The sequence below is a fragment of a genome, unplaced genomic scaffold, assembly GCF_019419815.1.
Source record: "Pyrus x bretschneideri cultivar Hongxiangsu unplaced genomic scaffold, Pyrus_bretschneideri_v1 Contig33, whole genome shotgun sequence".
Classification (NCBI taxonomy): domain Eukaryota; kingdom Viridiplantae; phylum Streptophyta; class Magnoliopsida; order Rosales; family Rosaceae; genus Pyrus; species Pyrus x bretschneideri.
In genome coordinates, this window is record NW_025999646.1 from 4195251 (window position 1) to 4222467 (window position 27217).

At 38.9% G+C, this 27217-nt stretch overlaps 4 protein-coding genes across 4 annotated transcripts; 3 read left to right on the forward strand and 1 right to left on the reverse strand.

Annotated features, from left to right (window-relative positions):
* Positions 1-521: 521 nt before the first annotated feature.
* On the reverse strand, positions 522-5260 carry LOC103948175 (tRNA wybutosine-synthesizing protein 2/3/4). The gene is given in 11 exon segments (XM_009359175.3): positions 522-822; positions 911-1017; positions 1162-1238; positions 1392-1527; positions 1900-2011; positions 2014-2134; positions 2271-2400; positions 2600-2639; positions 2642-3786; positions 3877-4279; positions 4493-5260. Coding segments are annotated over 11 exon segments (3087 nt in total). The 5' UTR covers positions 5190-5260; the 3' UTR covers positions 522-703.
* A 2340-nt stretch (positions 5261-7600) lies between these two features.
* Positions 7601-14577, forward strand: LOC103948176. The gene is given in 10 exon segments (XM_009359177.3): positions 7601-7950; positions 8179-9821; positions 9930-10290; positions 10446-10530; positions 10784-10840; positions 11159-11218; positions 11445-11481; positions 11484-11665; positions 12224-13691; positions 13896-14577. Coding segments are annotated over 8 exon segments (3714 nt in total). The 5' UTR covers positions 7601-7950; positions 8179-8278; the 3' UTR covers positions 13613-13691; positions 13896-14577.
* A 453-nt stretch (positions 14578-15030) lies between these two features.
* LOC103948177 (ATP synthase gamma chain, chloroplastic) lies at positions 15031-16415 on the forward strand. The gene has a single exon (XM_048591268.1). The coding sequence runs from the start codon at positions 15091-15093 to the stop codon at positions 16213-16215; it is 1125 nt and encodes a 374-aa protein (XP_048447225.1). The 5' UTR covers positions 15031-15090; the 3' UTR covers positions 16216-16415.
* Positions 16416-19043: 2628 nt separating this feature from the next.
* Positions 19044-25740, forward strand: LOC103948179 (starch synthase 3, chloroplastic/amyloplastic). Its single transcript, XM_009359180.3, is given in 17 exon segments — positions 19044-19238; positions 19704-19770; positions 19868-21076; positions 21239-21453; positions 21739-22009; positions 22083-22258; positions 22369-22476; positions 22885-22994; positions 23211-23316; positions 23679-23849; positions 24002-24109; positions 24111-24131; positions 24294-24476; positions 24612-24743; positions 24844-24955; positions 25156-25279; positions 25378-25740. Coding segments are annotated over 17 exon segments (3357 nt in total). The 5' UTR covers positions 19044-19127; the 3' UTR covers positions 25511-25740.
* The last annotated feature ends 1477 nt before the right edge of the window (positions 25741-27217 follow it).

A 27217-nucleotide genomic window follows, 5' to 3' on the forward strand; every position in this document is an offset into this window, starting at 1 on the left:
TTTTTTTTTTTTTTTTTAAGAGTTTTCAAGTATTACAACATGATGCCCTATATTCGCCATTTACAGGTGAGCTTCCTTATACTATACACAAATCAGCTGGCTTTCCAATTTTAAGTTCAATCGATATTTTTTTTTAAACAAACGATATTATCTAAATTAATGGGAGTATGGATGGGCTTAGCCGAAATTTAGAAATGAAAAGTAGATGGAATGACATGACCTTGTGGCCGTCCGGCTTAAGACACTATTCTAAGGGTGAGACTGAGGGATCGAAAAATAAGCGGCAAGGATGCTTTTTGTTAGGGTGGACAACCATGCGATCACGTCATTCGGTCCTACTAATTTTTCCATCAAATGAAATTTAGAAACACGAAACAAGAAGTAAATGGAATGGCAGGATTGTGTGGCCATCCGGCCAAAAACACTATTCATGGGGTGAGAGTGCGTGTCTTAGGCCGGACAGTCATACGATCATGTTATCCGAACATACTAATTTCTCCATTAAGTTTAATACAGTGAAATACAAGTGCAATTCAATTTTCATTGACAATAATTTTACATAGTTTCATCATCAAAAACAAAAGGAAAAATTCAAAACAAAACTCAGATATCAAGAAGCAGGCCAATCCAGGTGGGCCCCATGAAATGTGGATGTTGTTCTAGCCTATACGTTACAGGTTTTACAAGACAAAAATGCAAAGGACTAATTTGGCCATGTTCGGATACTCTGTCGACATCTAACGTCTGCAACAAGATGACGGATGTGTGGGGCGTACCATTTCACTCTCTCGACATGTTCTACTCTTACTTCCCAACAATGACCTGCAAACAACACACAATTTACAGTTTTACACCCTGCAACCTAATGCAGCAATGAATATTCATGTGTTCTGAGTTGAGAAGATAATACCTTCAGATTTGGCAATTTCACTTATTGATTCTGATACATGTTTAGCCCATGAATCCTCCTCTGAGTCCTTGACGTTCCCATGCACGTGTAGCATCCCGCCCTCGCTCCTGCATTATCAGAATTGCCATCAAAATGTGTACATTGATTTGTCGTGTGAGTGAGAGAGTGAGAGAGCTTCAGCTTCTTATAATGCTCATAAGTGAAAATATTTGCAGAAAGCATTTGAACAGTAGGTTTATAGGGTTTATCACCTTAATGCCCTAACAGCAGTGACCCAGCTACCTTCACTTGTTGGAATGAGACCGAGACAGACCCGATCAGCCACTCCCTGTGAGAAAACAATCAAGTTATAGCAACATCACGAGAGCCTTGCGTTTGACAAAGAGCCTAACTTGCATAGTACAATACATAAAGTGAATGCACAAGTCAAATGATATTTATATCAGTAAGCAAAGCAAATGATGCGAGTCTTTGGACATACTTTAGGTGCCACTATCCGGTTATCTCCTTCAAGAACAATGCATCGGTCACTAACTGAATTGGTTTGCACATTTCGCCGGAGTGCCTCAACAGCATGGGGATTCCATTCACAAGCATAAACTAGCTTTGTGTTGGCCCTGGTCAACCAACATTTTCACTTAGAAACAGCATCAATGAAGGCAATTGGAAGGGAAGAAAACAACATCAGCAGCAATCAAGTGCAGCTTATGTAAACGCATGATCAAGAATATGTATCAATAAGATTCATTGATGGAATCACCATTGCAAGGGTTAAATCCAAGCATCTAAGTCGTCCAATAAATGTCATAAATGTTTTCTTATTCTTATCCTACTTCTAATAAAATATGTATTGCTGACTGAAACAGACTGCAGTAGGCTGACTATTTCTATGTCCTATGTACTTCAAGATTTGACAAATCTTGAAGAAATCTGCAATTCGGAGGACCAAGAAACAAAATCTATAAATTTCTAGAACCAGAGAGATGTACCTGACAAGAAATGGCAGAACAAAATATCCAATTCCAGCAAACAAATCCACAACAATCTCATTTCTGCAATTCATTGAGGCCATGCGGAGCTTCTCAGATAGGTTGCCCCAGAGAACATACATTTAGTAGCATCGAAAGAATAGAGAATGCCATTTTCGCGATGCTCAACCCATCCATTATCTCCTACAAGAATCTCCAATGTACTGTCCCTTGTAGCGGTTGACGCAACTCGGCCCTGTTGAAACAGATTCAAGTCATGATACACAACCAATAGTCGCATGAGCAATGCATAGATCAAATAACTACTCATGAACATGAGTAACCCAAATAACTACTAAAGAACCTTCGAAGTGTTTAGGTACATTACTTACTTGGCGTGCAAGGCGATGAGCGTTAAGTGATTTGGAAATAACATGCCAAAGCTCCATCCCTAGAGAGTCCCATATTGGATTCTTGAACGATGTTGCTGGAAGGACAACTATATCTCCAAGTCGCTCCCATCTACAAAAGACAAAACATTTAATATGAGTATCATTATCATACATGGTCATTGAATCTACTAACCAGTAAATTCTAGTGCATCCCTCATCTATAGGTTTTAACTGAAAATGTGTTAGGTAACAAATCTTCTATAATCAGCTTAGTTTAAAAAGAAAATGTATTTACATGCTTGCACAGAAGCAAAAACACAAACACAAACCTTGCAGGTAGCTCCTCTAAGAGTTCTACAGGCAGTCCTTCTCCTTTATCAGCAAGCCCACAATTTCATTCATTACTTTCGCGGAAGATTTGGCAGCTCTCTTGACTTCAACTTCTTCAGCTGCCAGCTTAGTAGCACCACATTCCTTTAGAATGTCCAAGGCTTTTGAACAGTTCACCTCATTAACCGAGAATTCTTGTCCTATAACTGGTTTAACAAAGTGATTACTCTGTCCTTCAGATAAATCTGTCAAAGAATGCTTGTTTTCTTTAAACACGCATGAAAATTTTTCGTTCACAGGAAAACATATATGTGAACCACTCTTCCTGGAGTACACCTTCCTTCCAAGATCTAACCATCCAAACTTCTTCAAAATGTCCTTGCCTACTTTTGCATATTTTCTTTCAAGTTGTAGAATCCAATATGATTCTACCTGCTGACTTATGCCATTTTCCATGGGCAAGTCACTCTCAAAATTCAGATCACAAGGTTCACTTAAGCTCTGCACACCTTCAGCCCGTGGATCCTGGAATTGTCTACCTTTCTCATTATTCACCATTTCATAATGTTGAGCATGCATTTCTCTGTCATCTGGCTTAATATTATCATCTAAACTCATAAGAGGAAGCAAGTTGATTTTCATGGGCTTGCTAAACTTTGTCCCAAATGCATAACAAGATGCCCCACCACCAATCATAATAAGATTGTCGCCGACAACATTGGCTGTGCTACGCACAAATAAATCTTCACCATTGGATTCAAGTTTCACATGCCTCCACACACGGACCTTCAAATCAAGTAGTGCTAACTCCTGGCAACGTTGTTTAACTGGACAACCACCAACAACCCCAAGATAATTCTTGTAGACGAACATTGAGTGGGAGAACCTTGCATGTGGACTTCTCCCAGCTGCCTTTTCATTCTTCCATTTACATGTTTGGATATCATAAACATACAAGTCTGCAAGTGTTTTCTCACCACTATATCCTCCAAAAATATAAAGTTGAGATCTATATGCCACCATTGAGTGAGAATGTCTGGCACATGGATGCTCGCCACTGACAATCAACTCTTTCCACTGCAGATTATCGGTATCGAGAACATGTAAGGAAGAACTGATGGTATCGTTGTTAAGTCCACCAAACACATATATCTTTGAGCCTACAACAGCTGCAGCATGCCGATGCCTGTTTAACACACATATAGATAACTTAGGTGCATACTTTAGAAGCAAAAATAATGTTCTTTTGATTAGATTCTGCAGTTAAAAGTGTCACCTGGGAGGAAATTTGTCCCCAGAACAATCCAATAACTTCCATTCATTCTTTGCCGTATTGAGGACCCAAACATCACTCAAAATTTTCTCAGGATCAGCCCTGCCTCCAATGACAAACACACAATCTCCAACCAGAGACGAAGTGTGACCCAACCGTGGAGACGGAGTGCTGGCTGCATCAATTGCTCTCAAAGTGCCAAACAATGGATCAACCAGCCAAGAACTACTTCTTCTCCCATGTCTTCCCGTGCCTCCAAAGCCACCAAACACAAGAACACCATTCCGGTTTTTGATTTCCAATGCACAAGACGAATGACCCCAGAGGAAAAGATTCTCTTCGGGTTCACCGGCAATTTCCATCTCAACAACAGACAGACTACAACCACCAGGAACTTCCTTGGACCCTGCCAATGTTTTTCAAAAATTCAGACTTTTGCATTCACATGAAACCGAAAGGTGTCCTGCAAAATACACATTTGCAATCCACTTTCATTTCCCACCAAAAATAAAGCTTGCAACTTTCAAAAAACTACACCACAGAATCCAAAAACACAAAAAACCCAATAACTTGACAACTCAAAAACATCAAAGATTCAAAATCCAACCACTAAACATACCAGATTCCGAAAGTCCATCTGCCGCAATCTCGCCATTAGCAACGGTGGGACCCACAAACCCTCCACCCTCACTCTGCAGAGCCTGGAAAAATGCCTCAGTCCTCTTCCTGTTGGCCTCCATTTTCTCGTTCGCCACCCCGACAAGGAACCTCACGTACTCTCTCGACACCATCACCTCCCGGCTGCTCCCCAGCGGCACCTCCATCCGAATTGAGCACCGAATCGCGATAATCACGCGCCGGTTCGAATTCGTAATGCCGGACTCTCTGAACCCGCAAGCAATCGCCTTCGAAACCAACGACTGCGCCGACGCCACGTCCCTACACTCCACCGCCACAATAAGCGGCTCGAATCTGAAAACGAGGTCGTTTTGGTCCTGTGCGTCGTTCTGGTCATTCGGGTCGGGGCGGAAGAGGAGGCCGAGGATAGAGTCGGCATCCGCCGGGTCGTGGGAGATGAAGATCCACGTGCCACCTAGAGCTTTCTTCTTGGTCTTGGGCTGATTTGTCACGTGCGTGGGCTGGGAGAGGATAGAGATACGGCCGGAGCAGGAGCTGGTGGTGAAATAATTGGGGTGGCTGTTGATGGCGTCGAGGAGGGGTATGATCGGGGCGTCCACCGTGCCCTTCGGTGATTTGTCTGTCTCCTCCGACCGCAGTGACGCTAGCGTCGCCGCCTTTCGTTTCTCGAACTCCATCTCCTTTGCAGCTTCTGTAAAACCCTCCAAAAGTCTCGGCCCAGCTTCTGAATCAGAAGAAGAGCAGTTTTGGGAGCAAGGAGGGAGGGGTCGTTTGGGAATATTAATTGTTTAATTCTTGGGCTCTACGTGGCCCGTTAAAATCAAGACTGGGCCGGACCAAATCCTAACTTACAAGTCCGGTCAGGCCTGTCTGGGTAATATTATTTTTTGTTTCTCTTTTTCGCATACCAGACGTTGCCCAAAGTTCGTTTTCTTATTAGGAATGTAGGGGTGTATTCAATTGGAAATTTAAGAGATTTTAATGAATTTTTATGGAGCTTAACTAATTTGTAGAGATTCTTTGTAAAATTTTAATTTAATTTCCTCGAAATCTCATGGGAGAGAGTGAGATTTGTAGATGTTTAAAATATACTTCAAAATCTCTCCAGTTCCTCTAATTCCTCAACTTTTCCAAATTCTTTAAATTCTAATTCTAATTGAATACACCTGCAATGTTATAAACTTTTTTAAAATTCTAATTGAATACATCCGGATTTTAAGAATTTTAATAAACTATCTTAAAATCATGATTGAATACATATTGAATTTTAGATAATCACTTAAAATTCCAATTGAATACCTCTAGATTCATTAAAAAAATTAAAATCCCTCAAAATCCCAATTGAATACACCCCTAGTAAATTCCTATTATAATTAGGATAAGATTCTTCCCATTATGGGTTCGATACACCCATATATATAGAAATTTTATTTTGACTCAACTATCCTATCTTTACACCTAACTAAAAAAAATTTCTCTATTAAACTTTCAAGTTTGCCCTTAAATAAATAAGAATAAGAAAACAAACATTGGTGTTTTTATCTCTACAGCCAATAACTCAAAAAAATGGCACACATCTACACTCTCCCATTATTTCCCGCAAAACACACCCGAATGACAACAAAATATGCTCCTAAGTTCATCACAAGTAAGCTTGCTAGAAACCTATGTTGCATGAAACCATTAGCGGCCCTCATTTATAATTTAAGCGGAAAAAACTTCTTACCAATTCGTTGGACATGAAACAAATTTCTGCAATATGAGAAAAAAGCTTCCATGTCAGTGTCTATTTAGAAGAGATAGCAATAAGGGTTTATAGCAAGCTGACTTGTTAGTTTTGATAATTTATGCAAATAACCAACTCCTCAGATAATTGTTCAAATAAGCAAACATGTCAACCGAAAACCTACACTGAAATTATAAATGAGGGCTGCTAAGGGTTTCTAGCAAGCTGACTCGTTGATGAATTCGAGAGAATATTCTGCTGTTATTTGGGTGGCTTTTGTTGGAAATAATGGAGGAGTGCACTGGTATGCCAGTTTTGGAGTTAAGGGGTGTAAAGATAAAAACACCAATGTTTATTTTATTTTATTTTCTTATTCTTATTCTTATTTCAAGCTCTAACCTCTACATATCGCCCACTTAAGGGTAAACTTGGAGGTTTGATAGATAAAATTTGTTAGTTGGGTGTAGAGATAAGATAACTGGGTCTAAATAAAAATTCCTAATATATATTACAATTATTCACATAGACATACAACAAAGTCGTATTTTTACAACGGTTTGTGAGACCCAAACACAATGAAGAAGACAACGAAGACTACTTATGACTCACCATTTGCTCTTATGCCCGGTGGCTTGACACGAGCACTCATTACAATACTAGCACTACTCGTGACTTACAAGTTTCTTAGCTTCGTTGAAGCCGTAATCATTCTCTATCTCTTCTATCGTGTTGGTTTAGCATTTCGCGGATTCCATTAGTATTGTTAAAGGAAAACTAATGAAAAGAGTTTGAAAACTTTGAGTTTTAACGATAAAGACAAAATAAAAGGTAAAGTGAATAGTACTATGATTGACTTTTTAGTGTAAAAATGTGATTTTTCATTAAAATAAACAGTATCATGAGCTTTTCGTTAAAACTTCCTATTGTTAATTTTTTTTTTTTATGGATACCTTGGCTGCTGACCCTCCGAACTTCGATGAATGTCCATGGATACATTGGGTGTTGTCCTTTTAAAGATTAGAATTGGCTTCATACATGATAAAATGTTTGAAAGACGAGTAAATGAAATGGTGATCTCAGTGAATAACAAAACATCATCATTCTTGGACAAATATTTTGACGGAATGCAATGATATCAAACATTGTTAGTGTGTTTCTTTGTTAAGCCTTCATATGGAAGCAGTCTTGGAACGTGTTAATTACTTTCACAAATGAGACATTAATAGGTGTGCATTATACATTTCCAAATAACTTTAAACCTAAAACTAAATAAAATAATGATATGCATACTATTTTTGGTAAAAAACATTACAGGCTCCGCGCTATTCTTATTAGCCCCTCTAATTTGCCAATCTCGCCAGACGCAAAAAGGAAAACCCGCAAATATCCGAAACGCCACGTTTCGTACGTTCCAGGGGGCCGTGGGCAACGCAGACCGCGGGTCAATCATTGGACGTTTCAGGAGGCGAAACTTTCGCATTCAATCGTCGTTTTTGACAATTTGGGGCTTAGGGTTTTTGGGAGGGAGCGAAATTAGATTGAATAAATTGCAGTCGATTTCGGATTTTGATCCCAAAATCTCAAGCTGCATTGGGTTCTGGCGCCTTCTTCTTCTCCTTCCCAATTGCAATCTTCGTAGCTTTCGCATTCAGAAGTCGAATTATTGCCGCCGCAACACTTCCATCTGATTTTTTTTCTTTTTCCTTTCAAAGGTGAGCGCTTTGCTTTGTATCCACATGATATCGTATTTGTTTGCTTGTTTTCTTTGAATTTTGAGTGTTTTTTTATATTTTAAATGTTGAAGAATTCATGAGTAGCTGTAGCACTGAGCTAAGTAATTTGATTGGAGAGTCAATGAATGTAAAATTGTGATTTTTTTAATTTAATTTATATTAAAATTTGAACTATTTCCACTCTCTGGCATGGTTATGGTGGCAAAGGTGTTTTGACTTGTCGTCACGGAGATTTTCGGGCCTGTTATGACTTCTAGATTTGATTAGAACTCGAAGGGTCAGCTGCATTGGATATTGTTTGTCCAAAATGTCTTCATCTCCTCGCGAAAAGCCTTCTCCTGCTACTGAGAGCTTGAGTGAGCAGCATGAGAGTGTATTGAGACTTGAGGAGGATGAGGGTGAAGATGAGGACGAAGAAGAAGATGTAGATTTCAATCCTTTTTTAAAAGGAACTCTTTCGCCAGAAGCTTCCTCTAGTCTGAGCTCTGATGTAGAAGGTTTAGATGGTGAAGTTGTTGACAGCAGCAGAAACACTGTTGAAACTGCCAGGATTAATTCGTTGATCGTGGCTTGTGAGGCACAAAAGTGTTCTGTCGGGGACCCAGAGCATGGGGAGGAAGAAACTGTGATGCAAACTACTGTTTCTCCTGACGGTGCATCTGCAAATGAGTTTGAAAAGACTGCCAGAAATTCTAACAGTGAAGCTGTTCAAGAAAAGGATGAAGTCTCAAGCAGGGAAACTGATGCTAATGATGCTATAGTAGGAGAGTTGAGTAACACAGAAGACGTCCCAAAGCTTACTGTGGACTTAGATGATGAGGATGAAGATGCTATCTGTAAACGCACCAGGGCCCGCTATTCATTAGCAAGTTTCACACTTGATGAACTTGAGACTTTTCTTCAAGAAACAGATGATGAGGACGACCTCCAAAATGTTAACGATGAAGAAGAATACAGGAAATTCCTCACTGCTGTTTTACAGGGTGAAGGTGACGAGCAGTCAACTAAAGAAAATGAAAATGCTGATGACGAAGATGAGGATAATGATGCAGACTTTGAGATAGAACTTGAAGAGTTACTTGAGAGTGACGGGGATGAGAATTCTAGGGACAAAAGTGTAGATGAGAATGGGGAAGCTGGAAGACGACCAAAGACTAGGCAGAATAAGTGTCAAAAAGAACCTGCCCAGTGTAAGAAGAAGAATTTAGGACAGACAAAAAGGCCATTGCGCCCCCTTCTACCAGTTTTGCCAAAGGGACCAATGTCCTGTTTCTCTCATCAGGCCGGCAGAACTTTAATGCGCGGAACAGCTTCAAGCTGTTCGTCTTCCACAGTATCAGAACGTTCTATAAATGGATTCACTGCCCACCAGATTGGCCAGTTGCACTGCTTGATCCATGAACATGTGCAGCTACTTATTCAAGTATTTTCTCTATGTGCCCTTGATTACTCTCGGCAACATATTGCCTCCCAGGTTAAAAAATTGATCTCTGAGATGCTCCAGAAGCGTGACGAAGTACTGACATGGAAAAATGTACCGTATCCTACTGTTTGCTTTTTCCCATCAGTACCAACTGAATTCCCTAATTCCTACACAACACAAAGGTCCTTAGCATCATCCCTCACATTTGATGCACGTAGAGACTGTTCCTTGAATAATCATATGGCAGTTTCCCCAAATATTTCTCCTTCCAATGGTAGACGTGAAGGTGTTCCTAATGGGCAGGTGGGCATTTCCCAGAATATTGGGGGTTCTTTCTGGGTGCCCTCTGTAAGTGGTCCTGTGCTATCTGTCTTGGATGTAGGTACACTTAGTTTAGTTGGAAGATACATGGATGAAGTCAATACAGGTATACCATGAATAATGTCACAAGTGTTTTTCATGCTTTTGCTTACGTATCTGTATCAATAATTTTGCCCTTTATTTATCTGCCATTGATTTGGAATTATTTTCACAGCTGTTCAGGAAAATCGACGGTGTTACGTGGAAACTAGTTCCGATACTCGCCTTGAAAAGGAGCCTTTGTTTCCCTTTTCTAGCTTTCAATTAGGTGGTCTGGCCAATTGCGAATCTGTAAGTGGAACTGGTTCCTCAGCTTCCAATGTGGCTCCATCTTCATCTAGTCAACGACCACCCAAGAAGTCACTGGCTGCTACCATTGTTGAAAGCACCAAGAAGCAATCACTTGCTTTAGTTCCAAAGGACATATCAAAGTTAGCCCAGAGGTTTTTTCCTTTGTTCAATCCAGCATTATTTCCCTATAAACCACCCACAGGAGCAGTCGCAAACCGGATACTTTTCACTGATGCAGAAGATGAGTGAGTTGCACACTTTCTTCTTTATTGTTGAGTTGGTGGCTTATCCTGATTTGTTTTTGTTGTCAGACTTTGGAGATTGTGATTAATATCAATCTATAGTATTCCTTTATTATAGTTTATGGGTTCATGTGTTTATTATTGGAACTGCAATACAGATTATTAGCATTGGGGATGATGGAACATAATACGGATTGGAAGGCAATTCAACAACGCTTTCTTCCTTGCAAAACTAAGCACCAGGTAATCTTTTTCTAGAGTATGTATTGTGAACAGCAAATTATCTGATTATGTCTTTTTTGCGAAGGCTTTCCGTTGTGCACCCTCTGCTTATCAGGAGACAACATGTTTTAATACATAGGTCATTCTAGTCAAATCATCATTACTAGCATAGGAAAAAAATTCAATAAAAGCCCACTACTAGGTAACAACCACAGAATTTTTGAGTAATTTATGCTTGAGCCAGAATGTCAGCTTGCTAATGTTTGTTTTACAGATTTTTGTTAGGCAGAAAAACCGCTGCTCATCAAAAGCACCAGAAAATCCCATAAAGGTATGAAGAACTTATGATTAAATGTTATTATTTATTTATTAGTATTACTTTGAAACACGTGTTTTGTTGGTGGAATGAGATGACAAGATAAATTGGTAGAAAGGAATTTCCTGTCTGTAGTCGTCTTTTAGAGTTCAATTAATTGTTAGGCATGACAAGTCAAATGCTTGATCAAACATCTATTCATGTTTTAATGGTCGAAAGGAAGTTATGGTTTGGGGATTTTAATTGTTGAATTTTAGATCATAATGCTGTTGTAAATTTGTAACCCTGTGTCTTTTATCAGTAATTCATATCGCTGTCTATTTCTTCATGCAGGCAGTAAGGAGGATGAAAAACTCACCTTTGACTGCGGAAGAGATAGCATGTATTCAGGAGGTAATTTCTTGAGTCGTACATTTATGTTGGTGTATAAAAGCTTTGAGAGCATTACTGTCGTGAGTGTGTTTGTATAGACATGTATATACAAAAGTTGACTTTTTTCTCAAATTAGGTTCCAATTATCGGTTGTTGGATAAAATATTGAATCATTGACAACTAAGCATTCATTTTTATCTGTCAGATTCTCATTTAGAGATATTGTTTATTGTGACTCCATACTCAGGGACTTAAGGCTTATAAATATGATTGGTTGTCCATATGGAATTCATTGTCCCACATAGAGATCCATCCTTGTTGCCTCGGCAGTGGCGTATTGCTATTGGGACTCAGAAGTCATATAAAGTTGACGAGTCAAAAAAGGAGAAGAGACGATTATATGAATCAAAAAGAAGGAAGGAAAAGAATGCAGATTTGACAAGTTGGCAAAATTCATCCGAGAAAGAGGTATGATTTCATTTGAACTTAGAACATTGGCTATTCTATTTGCTTTGAGTTTGTAGTTTTGAGAAATTATTTTATGATGGGTATAAAAATAAAACATTGTTGGCTAAATGAACTGCTCATATTAGAGAAAAGGGCGCGGCTAGGCTTCAAATTAGCTTCCGTTCTAGACTTAATCATTGCTAGGTGTATGTAGTGAGGCTTAAGAGTTGCAGGTTATGTAGAATTTTCTGAACTTTAGGAATAAAAAGTAATTACAAAATGTAAGAAATATAAGGTTTTTAGGTTCGGCCTGCGATTGTAAAAGAAATAAGTGGTTCGGTACGATTTGTTTCTAAAAGTTACATTAAAGTGCATTATAGAGCCTTTAAGTTTCCCAGTTTAGGATGTGTGGGGAGTCTGTGCCGAAGTCCAATTTTACTAACTTTTCAGAATATTGCAAATGATTCATATGGAACTTTTCTTTGCACACACCCATTGGCTAGCTGAGCCTGGAGTATAGATGATTGAAAGCCCATTAAAATGATGGTGATTTTATTTAGAGTTTGGTATTGGCTGCAGGACTGCCAAGCTGAAAAGTCTGGTGGAGAGAACAGCGCAGATGGTTTGACTGACAATAATGCAGGTGAAACTTATGTTCATGAGGCCTTTTTAGCAGATTGGAGACCGGGTACTTCCTGTGAAGAAAGAAACCCTCATAGTGGTACCCTATCACAAGGTGCTATCCATGAATGGGTAAATGTTTTTGGGCAGAAGGAAGCTCCTCGAACCCAGACCGTGTCACAGTATCCGCATGGTCAATCTCAAATCACTGGTGTTAGACATTTTGCATCCGGTACCACACCAGCGAATCATTCTGTTTCTCAACTCTATTATCGGCCGTATCGAGCTCGTAGAACCAATGGTGCACAACTAGTTAAGTTAGCACCGCAATTGCCTCCTGTGAATCTTCCACCGTCTGTTCGTGTAGTCTCACAATCTGCCTTCAGAGGTTCTTTACGTGGGGCATCTTCCACAGTTTCTGCTTCTGGAGGTGGTAGTGGTGCTGCTGCAACACACAATCTTTTTTCTCAACCTTCTAAAGCTGGAAGGTTTGGGACCTCTGATGCCATAACAGCTTCACATGCTAAAAGTAGTTCTCTGAAAGACACTGTTTCAACGTTGTGTCCAGAAGATTCTAGAATTATCAAGGATAAATGTGTAGAGGAAGGAAGAGATGTTGATTCTGATCTTCAGATGCATCCTCTGCTGTTCCAGGCCCCTGAAGATGGACGTCTGCCCTATTTCCCGTTGAACTGCAGAAACAGCAATTCCAGTACTTTCAGTTTTCTTTCAGCAAATCAGCCTCAGCTACATTTAAGCCTTTTTCATAATCCTCATCAAGGAAACCATGTTGATGGTTTTGACAAGTCACTGAAGACACCCAACTCAACATCTCGTGCCATTGATTTCCATCCACTTATGCAAAGAACTGACTGTGTAAGTAGTGCCACAGTAACAACATGCTCAACCGCACCCCTGTCTGTCGGTTCAGGAGGAAACCATTCTCAAGATCAATATCCTTCCGCTACTGGTCGACTTCATTTGCCAGTCAATGCTGATTCACAGTCTATGGCCACTAATGAGAAAGCTAATGAACTGGACTTGGAGATCCACCTAAGTTCTACATCCAAAAAGGAAAAACCTTCAAAAAGGAGAGATGTCGCTGCAAATAATTCCATTAGATCAAGAATAATGGCGCCAGAGATGATAACTCAATGTGCTAATCGTCCATTGCTTCGGCATGCTGAAAATTCTTCAGCAAGTGGCAGCGAACTTGTTATACCAAGTAATGATATCAGCAGGTACAGTATAGATGATATAGGTGACCAGTCTCAACATGATATCCAGATGGAACAGGAAGAGTTGAGCGACTCTGATGAAGAAATGAAGAAACGAAGAAAATGTTGAGTTTGAGTGTGAGGAGATGACTGATTCTGAAGGAGAGGGGGGATCGGCATGTGAAGAAGTTGCTGAGATGCAAAATAAGGTGACTTTTCTTTTCTCTTTTTCCAGCCGGCTTCAAGATTCTATTGGCTGTGGCCCTGTGGAACCACATATTCTTACTTTTGTCCCAAGTTATAAATTCTACTCACGACATCCATCTATTATTGTCACGGGTTCCTGCCAATCTTGTTCGGGAGGGGAGTTTTCAGTTGTTCCTTTTTCTGACTTGGTGTTTTCTTGTTTATAGGATGTTCCAACGTATGCGATGAAAAGACCTGCAACAACAGATCCTGATGGCAAGGAGTGTGAGCCAAATGCCACTTATCATCCTCAGGACAATATTCACAGAATTCCTAACTTGGACGATGCCAGTAATTCTTCCTGGCTAAGTTTGGATTCGTGTGCACCAGATCGCCCTCTGCACATGATGTCTAAGTACGATGAAGGTACAATGGACAGCAGTTTTTCTGCCAATGACTCGCAGTCATCTCGTCCTCTTCGCTCTTGTAAGAAAGCGAAACTAAGCAGAAGGGAAGGTGCAACACCGAAACCAGCTGTGGACATGACGCACCAACTGAGCCTGGGTCCTCCATCAAATCCAACTGCGAGGAAACCCAAGAAGCGTGTATCGAGAGCCAGTACATGTTTGAACATAGGATTGACTGTAGAAAACTCCGGCAGTGATGGCTAACATAAAAGATTTTCAAATGTTTATGCACCCTTACTAACCCTAGTTTCTAGTTTGAGTAGTGTATAAATGATCTCTTACTTCTTGGACGCCAACCCATTTCAGCCAAGTGGCGTCCAACATTTTGTTCATGTCAAGGTATGTAGTTATCTTTCCAAGGCACCAAATTTTGATGTTATTTGTACAAACTAGACAACTTGTGTCATTGGGTCAATTGATATTCTCTCCTATACTGATGACACTCTGGCCGTTTTCTATGCCAATCACGCATTGCAACGTGAGAAAGTTTAAAACACTTGACAATATGTAATTGGTTTAAAATACCGTCATCGTGGCATTCACTAAATTTATCTTTGGAACCAAAGTTTTAATCCAGAGGGAATCCTCACCCGCTTAGCCGCATATCCCCTTCAGGTACCAAGAGATATAGGAGTCTCTCAAGTGTCTGAAATCCATTGATCCAGCGCCCACCCAGATCATACCACGTAGGATAGGACCCACCTACGATAAATTGAGAATCAAATGTCCTCCCCAAATGATCACCAACGGTCAAAATCCTTATCCCAAAACCTGATCCAAAAGCTCCCCTCTCCCTCCACTCATTCCCCCGCTCTTTGCCTCCATTCACCTGAAGTCCTACACACATGAAGATAAGACTTCTTCACAAACCAAGCCTCACATTGCAGACCCTCTTTCTTCTTCCCGGTTCCTCCATTTCCGAGCTCCGAAAACTCCGTTACAATTTAGAACCGCCATGTCTTGCTCGAATTTGACAATGTGGGTGTCCTCAAAACCCTCCCTTTCCGACGCCTCCGCCCTCTCCTGCCGCTCCTTCATCGCCCCTCTTCAGCTTCCCTCCCAAAACTCCCTTCCCGCCTCGCGATCGTCATCTGTGACACCGGTTCAATGCGGCCTACGCGAGCTTCGAGAGCGTATTTCATCAGTGAAGAACACGCAGAAGATCACTGAGGCTATGAAGCTTGTGGCAGCCGCCAAAGTCCGCCGAGCTCAAGAGGCTGTCGTTAATGGTAGACCCTTCTCGGAAACCCTAGTTGAAGTTCTTTACAACATCAATGAGCAGCTCCAAGTGGAAGACATTGATGCTCCTCTGACCAAAGTTAGGCCAGTCAAGAAAGTTGCTCTCGTTGTCATAACCGGGGATCGCGGTCTTTGCGGAGGGTTCAACAATATGATCATCAAAAAAGCCGAGAGAAGAATAGCGGAATTGAAGGCTCTTGGTCTCGAATTCACCATCATCAGCGTCGGTAAAAAGGGTAACTCGTATTTCCTCCGCCGGCCTTACATTCCGGTTGATAAGTTTCTCGAGGGAACCAATCTCCCAACCGCCAAAGAAGCGCAGGCCATCGCAGATGATGTTTTCTCCCTTTTCGTGAGCGAAGAGGTTGACAAAGTCGAGCTTTTGTACACGAAATTCGTGTCGCTGGTTAAATCCGACCCTGTGATTCACACCCTGCTTCCACTGTCGCCAAAAGGAGAGATTTGCGACATCAATGGCGTATGTGTGGACGCCGTGGATGATGAGTTCTTCAGGCTGACAACAAAGGAAGGGAAATTGACAGTGGAGAGAGATGTCATCAAGACGCAGACCGTGGATTTCACTCCGGTTTTGCAGTTTGAGCAGGATCCGGTTCAGATTCTCGACGCTTTGCTGCCCTTGTACCTCAACAGTCAGATTTTGAGGGCATTGCAGGAGTCTCTAGCCAGTGAGCTTGCTGCTAGGATGACCGCTATGAGCAATGCAACCGATAACGCTGTTGAGTTGAAGAAAACCTTGTCGCAGGCCTACAATCGGCAGCGCCAGGCAAAAATCACCGGAGAGATTTTGGAGATTGTTTCGGGTGCCAACGCTTTGGTCTAGACGATTAAAGAACAACATGGTACTTGTTTTCTCCTCCACATTGAGTTGTGCCAATTGTCTTAAATTTGCAGACTTGACACTTCCATTGTAATTCTCAGCTGCCAATAAACTTTGTGCGCACAAATGAGAGGGCAATGTATTTTGGAACAAAAAAGAGCATTCCACATATATATATATATATATATATATATTGTATGTCATTTTTTTTTCCATCATAGTTAACAATACTGATAATCATGTAATTAAGGATCTCGTTCTTCGTAGATCTTCTCTTGCTCTTGAATTACCAATTGCGTTGCGCCCTTGGTTCTTTTTTTTTTTGTTATGTTGAAGTGAATTGGAACTGAACCTATCATAATCGAAACTAATTCCGTCTTTCTTTTCCAGTAAGACTGATCGAATGGGTATAGGGAGTTCGTCTCGACAACTTATCAACTCTCTTGAAAATCTGATAAACAATTACGAACTTAATCACTAGCTCTGTCTACTAAAACCATGAAGATTGACAGGCATGTTACAATACTCTGACTACAAGCGCTCATTAGTTATCCGAGAAAAACTGGGCTCAATGCGATGAATTTCTTTCGCTGCAAATACCCGTTAACAGTTGGGAGAGGAAAATGAGGAACCCCATCCCCGTGATCACTTTGGTTTAGAACATAGGTTCGATTCTGCGAAGATGAACCGAAAGAGGAGGTGGCTATAGAACTCGAAGATAGAAGAAGTTGGTAGAGAGAGCTCTCAGTTTTAGGTACTTCTGAAAGTCTTTGAGAAGTTTGGCAAGGTTGTCACAAAGATGTCTTTGGGAAGTTTGGCGATGTGTTCGTGGTTTTGGGTATTTCTGAAAGTCTTCATGTCTTTTTGCCCTCGTCCGTCGTCGTTGTTCCTTCAAGATTTTGCTTCAGGTTCTGGGACTTTGAGAAATTTGGGATCGATTGAGAGTTTGGTGTGGAGGAGGATTTGTGTGTTGTTTATGGCACCTGCATGATTTTTGTGGCGGGAAGCAACGGTCTTTTGACGTTTAAGGAAAATAGGTTTCGAGTATGAGGAATATTAAGAAGGCTGAATTTGAAAACTAAATGATATTTAAATTGATAATTGGTTTGTTATTTAAACGTTGATAGATGTACTCATTTTTATTGGTGATACATCATTTAGTTTGCAAATTTAGTCTATAAATTTAGTCTCATTAGCATTACTCTTCGAATATAAGTAAACATCTTTGGTTCCAAGTTAAATAGTACATCCAAGCAAAGCGGTGACTTCAAATAATGTATTTGTGAGAATTCAAACTCGAATTAGGGGTCCCTCACAAACTAAGCCCACTTGAGATTAGACCATTGATTAATTACAGCTTTTATAAAAAGCCCAATGGAAAAAAGCCACTTTTAATCTTTGAATTGAATATCAACCAAAGAAAAAGCACTTCTCATCACCTCCCCCATTGTTCCGTTTCAATTCCCATTTGGCCATTCCTTCTTGGCTTCTTCCCTCTCTCTTCTCTCCAAAACCAGATCATCATCATCTCTAATTTCATTTTTTTTCTCTCTAATTAATTAAGGTAATATTCATATCTCTAATCTTTAATTTCTTCTTTCTCCCCATCACGTCTTATTGTTATACACATTTGTTAATGAATCATGATTGCATGTATAAATAATTTCTTGTGATTTTAATTTTGTTATTAAGATGTGAAAAATAAGTGATGCATGATATTTGATGTTTTTATGGTAATTGATTTTGATGTGCATGTGTAAAAATGCATTTCTGTATGTTGAGAGAAACTCTCTTGTCCGGGACGAAGTGCCCTATTTCTTTCTCTCTCTTGCTACACACGAAAGACATGCAAGTGTTTATCGTATCATCTTCTTTTCCCATGTTTGTTAGGTCATCTAGAGAAAATTCATAGTTAAAACCATTATTACATTCAATCATAGTTCTCTAGAGAATGTGAGTTCTATGTATATTTTCTTATTTCATTGACATATTACACTAATTGATGAGAAAAGTAAATTAGTTATGAGTTCATCATTTACATGATTCGAACTTAAAATATCTCACTTACAAATAAAAATAAACAATAAATTGTAGCACTAGTAATTAAGTTTTTAGCAACTTAAGGCGGTCTTCTCTGCATAACCTTAAAGTGGTCTTCCTAAGTAATCAAGTTGCTTGCTTTTTGTAAAAAGCCATAGGCCGTCAGTGCCTAACATATTGATTTTTCTCATAAAAAATGATGGGGTGTTGGGCTTAAAATGTCTTTACCATTAAGCATTGGTGTAGAGTCTCATCTTTATCCGTCCTAGTGTGCCACTTTGCTTTTTACATCCACATATTTAACACCTTTATTTTTCGTTAAATTCAACATAAATTAATAAGAAAAGTAACTAAAAGAGTTTGAAAATTTTAATTTTTAACTAAAATGACAAAATAAAAGTATAAGTAAATACTATCAGGAGTGACCTTTTAGGCTAAAAATGTCTTTAACCTTAAAAGTAAACAGTACCAAGAATATTTCGTTAAGATTCCCTAAATTAATATGATCTCTAAAAAATATTTTGTAAATTACTATGGACTTGTAAAATTTGAAGTTTTATTTCGTACCATAAAATTCACCAAAATACTAAATATATATAATAAATTTACTTAAATCTGTTTAGTCTGTTTGGGCTTCCGCCTAAACCCGTCTAGCCACCTAGGACCTAGTCCCAACTCACCGCCTAACGTCTTTTAGAATATTGATATAAAAATGTAAATCAAGATCTTTGATATTTAATTAATTAATTAATTAACTGATAAGCTCAGTCTTCGAGCCTTCGAGATGGGTTGCTAATCAGTGGGGATCATATTTTGTGTGTGATTGAAGGAGCAAGAAGGAAGCAGCAGAACAAACAAACAAACATTCTTCTGCCATGGAGGTTTCTATACAAGCACAGAGGCCACTCAGTTGCAGAGGAATTTTCCAACAGAGAGGAAGCAACTTAAGGCTCAAACCTTTTACTGGATTCCCTCCCCATGGAAGAGTTAGTCAAATTTATAGACATATATATACATGTGTGTGTGTATATATGCATTTTCTTCTTCTTGTGATATTTCTCTCATTGGGTTTTTTTGGTGATTTGGTATTGAATTTGATCACAAGCATGTAGGAATCTGTGTTTTTATGGAGAGATGGATTGTGGGATTCATTGATCTTTGTGGTTGAATATTTGTTTACCAACACTTTTGGTGGGGTATTGATTGGAGATTTTGTAAAGATGGAAGCTTTTTCGATGAAATCATGTTCTTTTTCTTGGTGGGCACTCACTATTTGTTTAATTTTACTGTAGATATGACTGAATTATAAGAAATTTTACTTTTTGGGCAGTGATGGTTTTGCTTTTCCAGTCAGTTTTTCTGAATACAATTACTGAACTGTGGTGGATTTAAGTTTTTAATGAGTGTTGTATCTCAAACTAAACTTCTCTTAATAATGCATTTTATTTCAGTATTCTTCATGGTTCAAAGGAAACCTGGCAAATGGGGTTTCATACCAAATTACTGCCCGTTCAGCCGGTGAGTTGGCCGTGTTGTTCTCTTCTAGTTTGAAGTTGATTAATTGACCTTAGTTTTCTTTGTTTTGTTAACTTAATCTGACTTTGTAACTTGGTAGATTTTTCAAGGAGACAAAGAAAAGTGTCTCCGGGTTCAAAGGGATTAGTGCCGAAAAACCCAGTAGGAACTAGCAGCCAGAAGACGAATCAAAGGAATATTGGGGACAAAAAGGGTATTACATCTTTGACATCCAGTGACCTTGATGGGAAAAATAAGAAAACACTTGAATCAAGAGTTGACACCAGAAGAGAATTGGTAGTTGAACCTTCAGAAGAGAGCGATGTTGAGGAAAAAAGAATTGATGAAACGAGTACTAAGGTTGAGGAATCATCTTCAGTTAGCAAGCCATCAAGTAGGGGAATTCAAGGGATAAAAAACGGGAGTGTAGGTAAGGTCCTTGATGACTTGGCAGACACTGATAAAGGCATTGATGCTAGTGAAAAGTTAACGAATGAAGTTTCTTTAAAGTTAAAGTTGGAGAGGGAAGAAAAATTGCGTAAAGAGGAAATTGCGAGGCTTGCTGAGGAGAACTTCTCAAGAGGGAACAAAATCTTTGTCTATCCTCAGGTGGTGAAACCTGATCAAGACATAGAAGTGTTCCTTAATAGAAGTATATCAACCCTAAGCAATGAGCCAGAGGTTCAGATGATGGGTGCCTTTAACGACTGGCGTTGGAAATCTTTTAACCTCAGGTTGAACAAAACACAACTCAAAGGGGATTGGTGGTCTTGCCAGTTTCATGTTCCTAAAGAATCATATAAGATAGACTTTGTGTTCTTCAATGGGCAAAATGTTTATGACAATAATGATGCGAAAAATTTCTGGATAACTGTGGAAGGTGGAATGGACCTCTTGGCATTTGAAGATTTCTTACTTGAGGAGAAGCGTAAAGAACAAGAGAAACTTGCAAAGGAGCAAGCTGAGAGGGAAAGGCAAGCAGAAGAGCAGAGGCGAATTGAAGCAGAGAAGGCAGCAAGTGAAGCTGACAGAGCACAGGCAAAGACAGAGATTGTAAAGAGACGACAAATGGTGCAAGAGTTGATCAAAAAGGCTGTAAGGTCTGTAGAAGACGTTTGGCACATAGAGCCTAGAGAGTTTAAAGGTGAGGACTTGGTGAAGTTATACTATAACCGAAGCTCGGGTCCTCTTGCTCATGCTAAGGAACTATGGATTCATGGGGGGCATAATGGTTGGACAGATGGATTGTCAATTGTTGAAAGACTTGTTAGCTCTGAGAGAAAGGATGGTGACTGGTGGTATGCCAATGGTATGTGCATTTTCTTTATTCTTGTCCGTTCTTTCTCTAGCATACTTATTTTGTTTGTTTTCATTCCTTTACCTTATCTGAAATTTCTGAGATAATTTTCTGTTTGTTGCCTGTATGGCATGTTGTAAAAAAACATCATTTTTGTCAACTTTATTCTTGTAGTTGTTGTACCTGAACAAGCTTTTGTCTTGGATTGGGTTTTTGCTGATGGACCACCTCAGAATGCCGTTCTATATGATAACAACCACCGTCATGATTTCCATGCTATAGTTCCAAAATCCATTCCTGAGGAACTAGATTGGGTTGAGGAAGAACACCAGATATATAAGAAGCTCCAGGAGGAGAGGAGATTAAAGGAGGAGGCAATCCGTGCCAAGGTGAGTCTTACTGAAAAGTACGCCTAGAACGATTAGATTGAGGGGCTTGACGTGAGATTGGGACCACCTTCTTAGGGTTTTTGACTGGTTGGTCCGTCTAGTGCTTGTAATTTATGCAAAGTGTGGAGTTTCTGGATTACCCTTAAATTGTTGTCAATGGGTACTTGAGATTTCCTATCTCTATATATGTTTATTTATCTTATCTTGGACAATTTGGGATTCAACTTCTCACAGTTATCTTATGGCATTACTGATCCCAGTACCATTTCCCTTCTCTTGTCGCAGGTCGAAAGAACAGCTCGTATGAAAGCAGAAATGAAGGAAAGAACTTTGAAAAGGTTTTTGCTGTCTCGGAAGCATATAGTATACACTGAGCCTCTTGATGTTCAAGCTGGAAACAAGGCGACAGTTTTCTACAATCCTGCCAACACAGTTCTGAATGGAAAGCCTGAGGTTTGGTTCAGAGGATCATTTAACCGTTGGACCCACCGCAAGGGTCCATTGCAACCACAGAAGATGTTACCTGCAGAGAATGGTTCTCGTGTCAAAACAATTGGTGAGTTTGAGTATATATATATATCTTTCATGGTTAAATTTTCTTGTTGACATGTGTATTTGTGTCTCTACAGTTCCAGTCCCACTCGATGCATACATGATGGACTTTGTTTTCTCTGAGACGGAAGATGGTGGACTTTTTGACAACAATAATGGCATGGATTACCACATTCCGGTGTTTAGAGGAGTTGCGAAGGAGCCACCAATGAACATTGTACATATTGCTGTTGAAATGGCCCCCATTGCAAAGGCAAGCTTGTGAACATATATTGTCAGTATGTACTTGCTTGCATATAAGGGCCATGATGATTTTGTTTATTTCCTTTATTTCCATTCAATTATTCATAACATCTATTCTAGGTTGGAGGCCTTGGTGACGTTGTAACCAGTCTCTCACGAGCTGTGCAAGACTTAAATCACCACGTTGACATCATTCTTCCAAAATATGATTGTTTGAACTTTAGCAATGTAAGCTTCTCTGCTGTTGCTTATTTCCATACACCTCATCTGCTCTTCCTTTTTTCTTTATGCCATTGAGATTTGGTCTTTTGTTTCTTTTCTTTTTTTTATTCTGTATTTCTAGTAAATAAAAGAATGCTTGTTCTAGGTCTTATATGTGGCATTTGACTGCCTATCTTGGAGGTACATTCATGGAAATAATGAAATACAATTTGCTTCTCTTGGGTTTTTGTGAGTCCATGTTCTTTGATTACCAGGTTTTCTTAAAAACATAGATTTCTTCTCTTCTTTTTACATTCTATTGTTTATGATTCATATAATCTGCTGTTTGGACCTATTCATGTATTTGTTCTTATTCAACATTACCTTCATAATACTTTGGTTTCTAAATTGCGAAATCTCGGTGTTCTGATACAGGTGAAGGAGTTTCAGTATAACAGAAGCTTCTCTTGGGGTGGAACTGAAATAAAAGTTTGGTTTGGGAAAGTGGAAGGCGTTTCAGTGTACTTTTTGGAACCTCAAAACAGGCACTTTCCTCTTTCACTTCCTTCAAAATTATGTGTTTCAAATGTACTTATCAAGTTTACTAATTTTTGTTTTCTTTTGTAATTGGTTGATAGGCATTACACTTTTTATATCTGGCCATTGATCCTACTGTAATTTGTAAACAATAATGCCATTGTGCCAGATGCAGCAATTTGTTATTTACTACGAATCTTTTCTATTTCTGTTTCTTTTTGCAGATTCTTTGATGTAGGTTGCATATATGGCTGTAAAAATGATGCAGAGAGATTTGGTTTCTTTTGCCATGCTGCGCTAGAATTTCTACTTCAAACTGGATTTCATCCTGTGAGTACTCATCATCCAATTGCTTATCTTAGAAGTTTATTAATTTCACACAACACCAGATGTCTTCACATAAGTGGCCTACTTATTCGGTAGAAGAAAGGAGAAAACATTGCGAAATGTTTGTGCAGTTTATATGCGTCCTAGTACTACAAGTGACTTAATTCATATTTGTAGTGGTAGTGGTGCTTCTGCCTACTCTTACCTATGCAAAACAAGTAAAGTAGATTACAAAAAATATGAAGGAAGATTTTTCTAGACACTTGTATATGAAGGAAGAATTTGATTGTGCTTTTTTCAGACGGAAGATTTCAGTTAATGGATTTTTAGGATATCTATTTGAAAGTCGTGCTTTATGATGGCAGGATATCATTCATTGCCATGATTGGTCTAGTGCACCTGTTGCCTGGTTATTTAAAGATCATTACATGCATTATGGTCTCAGTAAAGCTCGGGTTGTCTTCACAATTCATAACCTTGAGTTTGGAACGCACTTCATTGGTAAAGCTGTGGCATACTCAGACAAATCCACAACAGTAAGTACTTACAAATTCCTGAAACTGTCTCATGTTATCAGTTTTTGATGTCCTAGAGCATACTTTGCCATTGTGAATATTAGTGTCAGGCCTTTCAGCTCTAATAACCAACTCTATCTTGTCAACTGTTTCACTCGTCTCTATATCTTCAGGTATCCAACACTTACGCTAAGGAGGTATCTGGAAATCCTGCAATTGCTTCTCATCTTTACAAGTTTCATGGTATAATAAATGGAATTGACCAAGATATATGGGATCCATTACAATGATAAGTTCATTCCTGTAAGTAAATAATATTTCTGTGTTCCTCGCTCTAGTAATTCTATACTTATATTAAAGTTTTTTCCATTTATGTTTCTTGGAATAAGTATTCTGCTGTTTGCCAAATTCTGTTAACTACTTGCAGTACAACTGCATCTAACACATACGATGCTTATCATTCAGATATCATATACTTCTGAAAATGTTGTTGAAGGCAAACAAGCTGCCAAGGAAGCCTTGCAACAAAGGCTTGGTCTGAAAACAGCTGATCTCCCTGTAGTAGGTATTATTACGCGCTTAACTCGCCAGAAAGGAATCCATCTCATCAAGCATGCCATTAGGCGCACCTTGGAACGCAATGGACAGGTTACTCTTCATCTCTCTCCCTCTTTCTGCGGGTCAATTATTACCATAAACATTGTTCTTGATGGGCTTACATATCCCCTCTCATTTCTTAGTGTACCAAAGCCAAATCTGAATCAAATTGGACCACTGATGCAGGTTGTATTGCTTGGTTCAGCTCCAGATCCTCGTATCCAAAATGATTTTGTAAATTTGGCAAATCAGTTACATTCTTCTCATGCTGATCGTGCTCGCCTTTGTTTGACTTACGATGAGCCACTGTCGCATTTGGTCTGTTCTTGGGAAATTCATATTTTGATTTTTTTATTATGTAAATGCACCTCTTACATCTGCACTGTGATGATAACTTACTAATTGGATTTTCCTACAGATATACGCTGGTGCTGATTTCATCTTAGTTCCTTCAATTTTTGAGCCATGCGGTCTCACCCAACTCATAGCAATGAGATATGGTTCTATACCTGTTGTTCGAAAAACTGGAGGTGTGTACCTAGCTTATCAGTTTCTGACAAGGAGTGTGCTTTAATAGGGTGTTTATATTTTGTCTTGACTAGCTATTTGACATGTTTATAGTCCTCTACTATGACACAGAGTTAAAAACTACCTTGGACATTTTTTCTGGTAAACTAAAGTTACTTCGGTGTGAAGTTTGACTGTCGATTTCTTTTTGTATCTTTTATAGGACTTTATGATACGGTATTTGATGTTGACCATGATAAAGAGAGAGCAGACGCCGAGGGTGTCGAGCCAAATGGTTTCAGCTTCGATGGAGCTGATGCTGCTGGTGTCGATTATGCTCTTAATAGGTGCGTACATTTTCTTTCGTAGATGATTGGAGAACTGTACTTTTTTCAAAAATTGAAGTTTAAAAAATGTTCATGTACTCATAAATGGTGTTTTTCAGGGCAATCTCCGCTTGGTATGATGGTCGGGATTGGTTTAACTCGTTGTGCAAGACGCTGATGGAGCAATATTGGTCTTGGAACAAACCAGCTCTCGACTATATGGAGCTTTACCACGCAGCACGGAAGGAGTGAATATAAGAAATCAGATAACTCGGATGGATTTGTATATATTTCAGCAGTAGATCGCCGATAATTTTTTTCGTTCGATAGCTTTGACTAGCTGCATAAATAATGCAAAGGGGATATGATCCATATGTCAATAGGGTATTTGATGATCATTAGTTTTTCTTTAAAAATAAGAAACCAGTTGATGGCTTTGCCAAGGCAGTACTTTTTGGGGTCTGACAAGACTCACAGATGCATTTTAACTTCTTCCTAACCACCATCGTATAATTCACCAGCATCAGGAATTTAACCTATCGAACCTAGGACTTGTCGTGGAACACGGTATTGATCATTGTTAGTTCAATGTACCATAAAAAGGTGATTAAGAAGTACAGAGAAAAGTTCGAAACATGGAGATCTACAAGTTATGAGTTGCTTCACGTAAATTCTACCAAGGCCAAAACAAAAATGTGATGTTATTTTTTGCAAATTCAACCTTTGCCTTCCGAATGCCATTTTGACATAATTTCTCTCCTAAATCATGTTTTCATGCACTTTAACCCTTATTGTTAAGTCCGTCAAATTTTCTGTTAAATATGCATGCTCAGGTAAACAGTGACATAGACAAAAAAAAAAAAAAAAGATTAATAGGTTAAAATAGGTGAAAAAATTATTTCAGTAGCAAAGTGGAATTTGCACACTTTTTGTAGATGCATCAATCGAGCCTTTTTAATAAAACTAATTTATAAAGAAATTTTCAAGAGTATCACTTGAATCGCATCTGTATATATATCACATGCCAAAGTAAAAAAAGGACTTGAAAATTTAATATAAAAAAAAAAGTTAAAAGAAACTGCAGGCGAGTGGTACTTGCTATGAGTATTCATACTTGATCTTGATAGTGCAGAAAAAAATCCCCAAGGTGGGAAAGCATTTAAATTTTTTCCTTATTGGCCATCAAATTTGCTTCCATTACTTTCAAGCATTGAAGCGACCAACCTTGTGGAAATGATAAGTCTTATGACGTGAGAATATATAAGGGTTCGGATGAGACATCTGGAGCATTCAATTTCAATTATCTGGCTTTTATTAGTCCTATTTTATTGGTCTATTTTAAAAAAAAACTAAAATTTTAAACGGTCCGAATATCTTTCTCTCTCTTAAATGGTCCAAAAAATATCTCGATCCACAGACTCGGACACAGAAATCTGCAGTAGATCTCATTCCATATAGGACTGGTGATGGACTAAAATTGAGACTGATTTAGAACGCATGCAATATTAGTGGTCGCTTTATCTCCCACTTTCACTTTTTTCTTCCTCAAAGGGAAAGAGATGGAGAATAAGCTGGTCTCGGTGTGCTCATCTTATAAGTACCTTCAAATCAAGCAGATCCTCTTTGGATGGTAGAAGTTGAGTTCTCTCTTCAATCATTAGACAAAAAAAAAAAAAAAAAAAACTAACTAAAAGTTTGAAAAAAAAAAAAAGTTTTAATAAAAAATGATAAATAAAGATGTAGTGAATAGTATCAGAAAAAGGTAAAAATGAGGTTTTTCGTTAAAAGTGAACAGTATCATGAGTGTTTCGTTAAAACTCTCTAGAAAAAAGGGACAAGGATCCTCTCCTAATCCTCTTTGTGGGGAGCCGGAGAATCAATCAATTGCGTCCGTTCATCGTATATCGTGCGGTCAGTTTTCGTTAGGTACTATTTATATTCAATTTTAAATTATTTCTA

Coding starts and splice junctions, on each gene's coding strand:
- LOC103948177 (XM_048591268.1), top strand. CDS start 15,091: ATGTCTTGCTCGAATTTGACAATGTGGGTGTCCTCAAAACCCTCCCTT.